Source organism: Sapajus apella, unplaced genomic scaffold (genome assembly GCF_009761245.1).
Source record: "Sapajus apella isolate SASKATOON/1434 unplaced genomic scaffold, GSC_monkey_1.0 scaffold220, whole genome shotgun sequence".
Classification (NCBI taxonomy): Eukaryota; Metazoa; Chordata; class Mammalia; order Primates; family Cebidae; genus Sapajus; species Sapajus apella.
Window position 1 is genome coordinate 3988 of NW_022437160.1, and position 4500 is coordinate 8487.

The 4500-nt window shown below is 52.3% G+C and overlaps 1 protein-coding gene across 1 annotated transcript in view; it reads right to left on the reverse strand.

Moving 5' to 3' along the window:
• Positions 1–4149, reverse strand: part of SNRNP70 (small nuclear ribonucleoprotein U1 subunit 70) — a gene marked incomplete at its 5' end in the record, with an annotated part of 6091 nt that extends 1942 nt beyond the window's left edge. Inside the window, 2 exons of the mRNA XM_032271017.1 lie at positions 2946–3102; positions 3917–4149. Of these exons, the coding sequence (XP_032126908.1) occupies positions 2946–3102; positions 3917–4149 (390 nt within the window). The remainder of the gene's footprint in view (positions 1–2945; positions 3103–3916) is intronic.
• Positions 4150–4500: the final 351 nt, after the last annotated feature.

Here is a 4500-nt window from a genome sequence, read left to right on the forward strand (position 1 = left end):
TTTTTTTTTTTTTTTTTGAGACGGAGTTTTCGCTCTTGTTACCCAGGCTGGAGTGCAATGGCGCGATCTCGGCTCACCGCAACCTCCGTCTCCTGGGTTCAGACAATTCTCCTGCCTCAGCCTCCTGGGTAGCTGGGATTACAGGCACGCGCCACCATGCCCAGCCAATTTTTTTTGTATTTTTAGTAGAGACGGGGTTTCACCATATTGACCAGGATGGTCTCGATCTCTTGACCTCGTGATCCACCCGCCTCGGCCTCCCAAAGTGCTGGGATTACAGGCTTGAGCCACCGCGCCCGGCCAAAACCCCGTCTTAAAAAAAAGAAAAAAAAAAAGGTAATTCTATCCTATTTATCAAAAGCATCAATGTGCAACAGATTGGAAACTGTCCTTCACCAATGACAGTTTGAAAAGCACTAGCACAGGTGACACCTAGCTTAAGAATACAGTGCTGAAGGTCCCTGTCTTCCATATGCAGGAAACATACTGCTTCTTACAACTCCAAGCATCACTCACATTGAACAAAGTGCCAGAGGATGTGATGGGAGCGGAGTGACGGGAGGGCCCTGTTTATGAGAGCCAGTTAAGAGAACCAGGCCTGAAGCAACAGGAGCTGACAGGACAGGGCTCCGAAGCCCACAACTGCACACCCTCTGAGGGCCAGGGTAGCACTTAAAGGTGTCACCAACCATGCATTAAATAGTAACAGGCTGCTGGATGTGGTGGCTCACGCCTGCAATCCCAGCAGTTTGGGAGGTCAAGGCTGGTGGATCACTGGAGGTCAGGGGTTCGAAACCAGCCTGGCCAACATGGCGAACCCCTATCTCTACTAACAATACAAAATTAGCCAGGCATGGTGGCACATGCCTGTAATCCCAGCTACTCGGGAGGCTGAGGCAGAACTGCTTGAACTGAAGGCTGCAGTGAGCTGAAATCACGCCACTGCACTCCAGCCTGGGCAACAAAAGCAAAACTCTGTCTCATAAATAGTAACTGGCACATTATTATCAAAGGGCATCTACCACCTGCCTATGCCCATTAAATTAATTGGCTAGTAACATTTCTCAAGTGCTGGTTCACCGAGGGTGGCAAATCCCACTGAAGATCCACCTTTCTATTATCTGCGAACTTCTTTTTTTTTTTTTTTTTTTTTTTTTTTTTTTGAGATGGAGTCTCACTCCGTCGCCCAGGCTGGAGTGCAGTGGCATGATCTCGGCTCACTGCAACCTCCACCTTCCAGGTCCAAGCGATTCTCTTGCCTCGGCCTCCCAAGTAGCTGGGACTGCAGGCCACCATGCCCGGGGAAGTTTTGGTATTTTTAGTAGAAACAGAGTTTCACTATATTGCCCAGGCTGGTCTCCAACTCCTGACTTCGTGATCTGCCTGCCTCAGCCTCCCAAAGTACTGAGATTACAAGTGTGAACCACCACACCCTTCCTATCTACAAAGTTCTGCTCTGCAACTCCCTCCGCCTCCAGCTGCCCATTTCTACCCAATTCGAAAATGTTCTTCTTGTAACTTCTGGCTGTGTGCCAGCTTTTCTCAGGTGTGCTCAGACACACCTACAAGATGACCATTGTCATCCCAATTTCACAAATAAAAACAGAGAGGTCCAGGAGCCTAAGTCATTCATTCCTATTTACCCTGAAGGGGCAGAGCTAAGATCCCGGTCTGTGGTTTTAAGCCCTCCAACACTCGGTGCTAGCCCTTTATGAACACCATCTTCTTAACAATACAAGTAGTGAACAGAGTAACAAAGGCCGACATAGGCTGACTGCTTGATGCCAAGCCCCCTGACATATGCTTTGCCATTTAATTCTCCACCAACAGTATGAGGGGTGCTACCATTATCTCCTTGCTAAAGATAAAGAAACCAATGCATTAAGATACACATTTGCCCAAACTCACAGAGCTGATAAATGGTACAAGCCAAGTGTGAATCCTCAACTACTACTCAACTGAACTTCCACAAAAATTCTACGAAAGGTATACTATCAACCCCACTTTTTATTTTTTTGAGATGGGAGTCTCACTCTGTTGCGCAGGCTGGAGTGCAGTGGGACAATCTCGACTCACTGCAATGTCTGCCTCCCAGGTTCAAGTGATTCTTCTGCCTCAGCCTCCCAAGTTGTTGGGACTACAGGCAAGCACCATCACGCCTGGTCAAGTTTTATATTTTTAGTTGAGATGGGGTTTCACCATACTGACCAGGCTAGTCTCGAACTTCTGACCTCAGGTGATCCACCTGCCTCAGCCTTTCAAAGTGCTGGGATTACAGGTGTGATCCACTGAGCCCAGCCTCACTTTGTTTTTGTTTTGAGACAGTATTGTTCTATTGCTCAGGTTGGAGTGCAATGGCTCTATCTGGGCTCACTGCAACCTCTGCCCTCCAGGTTCAAGTGATTCTCCTGCCTCAGCCTCCCGAGTAGCTGGGATTACAGGTGCCCACTACCATGCCCAGCTAATTTTTTGTATTTTTAGTAGAGACAGGATTTCACCATGTTGGCCAGGTTGGTCTTGATCTCCTGACCTCAGGTAATCCACCTGCCTCAGCCTCCCAAAGTACTGGAATTACAGGGATAAGCTACCGCACCCGGCCACAACTCCACTTTTAAAAAAAAAAAAATTTTTTTTTTTTTTTGAGAGATGAAGTCCTGTTCTGTCACCGAGGCCAGAGTATAGTGGCTCAATCACAAAGCAATCCAGCCTCCAACTCCTGGGCTCAAGCAATCCTCCCACCTTAGCCTCCTGAGTAGCCAGAACTACAGGTGCACTCAACCACACCTGGCTGCAACTCCATTTAAAACAGGGAAATTGAGGATCACAAAGATGAAGCCAGTCGCTTAAATCACACAGGTAGCAAATCCAGTCAGAGGCTGGACTCCCAAATCCAATCCCTTGCTCCCCAGAACCCAAACCATTCCCGGCCTGCTCAGTGAACTCACCTCAAACTCTCGAATGTACGGCGCAATGCCACAGTAAGGTTGATTGTGGTGTTTTTCATGTGGCAGTTTCTCCAGGGGTGGCAGGTATGGGATAGGGTCACGGGGGGCAAAAAGGGCCAGAAGGTTGGGCGGCAGGAACTGGGTCATCTTGCCAAGTCTGAGAGCAGAAGCAGGACAGCCTTAGGTTAGATCGGGTCTGCACAGAGAAAGCCCCTATTTGTCCACTGCACAGAGAGCCCCTATTTGACTCTCAAAAAAAAAAAAAAAAAAAAAAAAAAGAGAGAGAGAGAGAGAAAACAGGAGAAAAGTCACAGAATTCGAAGAGGCTCTGTAAGGGCAGAGAACCGTCCTACGCTAGAAGAGAAAAGGGCATCTCTTGGTGAGGGTGGAGGTGAACGGCCAGTAAAGGAACCAAAAAACAAAGGCTGGAAAAGGGTTCCTGAGCAGTGAGGTCTCAGAGTCCTGAGCCACGAGCTGTGGGGCGGAGAGGTTCCCCGGGGATTTCTGGGGGGGATCAAGGACCCGAGGAAGGAGGCCCAGAGCATTTGTGGCTGCCCGTCTCGTACCTTGGAGGACAAATTATGAGATGCGCTTTGCAGGGGCCTGGGGGTCGGAAGTCTCCGAGCAAAGAAGAGAAACATAAGCAGCGAAGCCCCAAAGCCAAGCTCCTGGGGGTAACAGACCTGGGCCCCCCTAAGACGAAAGGAATTATGGGTAAGGGTCCAGGACAACATGGAAAGACGAAAAAGAAAAAAGGCCACACACCGCAAGGGCCTGTGGGTAGGGGACCGAGGGCGCTGTGGGAGGCGGGCGTGGGTGCCCAGAGGACTCGGGTTTCGGGAAAGGGATGCAGAAGGGACCTGCAGCAGGGGACACGGCAAGGGGGCCTGGCTGCAAGGGAAAAGGACTGGGGCCCATCGCAGGGGCTTGTGGGTAGCGGCCCCGCACCCCGTCGGACCACTCGGTCACACTCACTCGCCGCGCGGCGCCCTCCTCGGTCTGGCGTCGGTCCAGAGGCTCGGGGCGGCTGCGGCGGCCCCTCAGCAACAAGAACTCCTGCTTTGGCTTCCACTCCGAGGGCGTCCGCGTCTGCCTGACTGCCTCGCCCGCACAGCGAGCGCACAAGGCCGCTGCTCAAGAACCCGCGCGGCCTCGGCCACCGACTGGAGCAGGGGGTGGATCTCGGCCTCAAATCCCTCCGCCGTCAGCACTGCGCACGCGCCGCGAGAGGCCAAGAACTACCCACACACTAGGACCAGGCGCCGTCGCGGGCACAGCGCACGCGCGAGGTCACTACCCCGCCTTCGGGCACCTTGAGTACCTCAGTCTCCGGGAGCTGGCGTCTGCGCTGCGCGCGCGCGCTCAGCCCCAAGCCGCCCCTCCACCTCCCGCTTTCCGCTCCAAACCGCCTATGTCCGCGAGACTCTCTCTGATGCTCCGCCCCTTTCCCGATCAGGCTTCCCGGACTTTTTCGCGCATGCGTGTTGCGTAGAGCAATGTAACGTACCTCTCCGCCGCCTGGCAAAGAGTCCCTAAGTGAATAGCCTGATTGCGT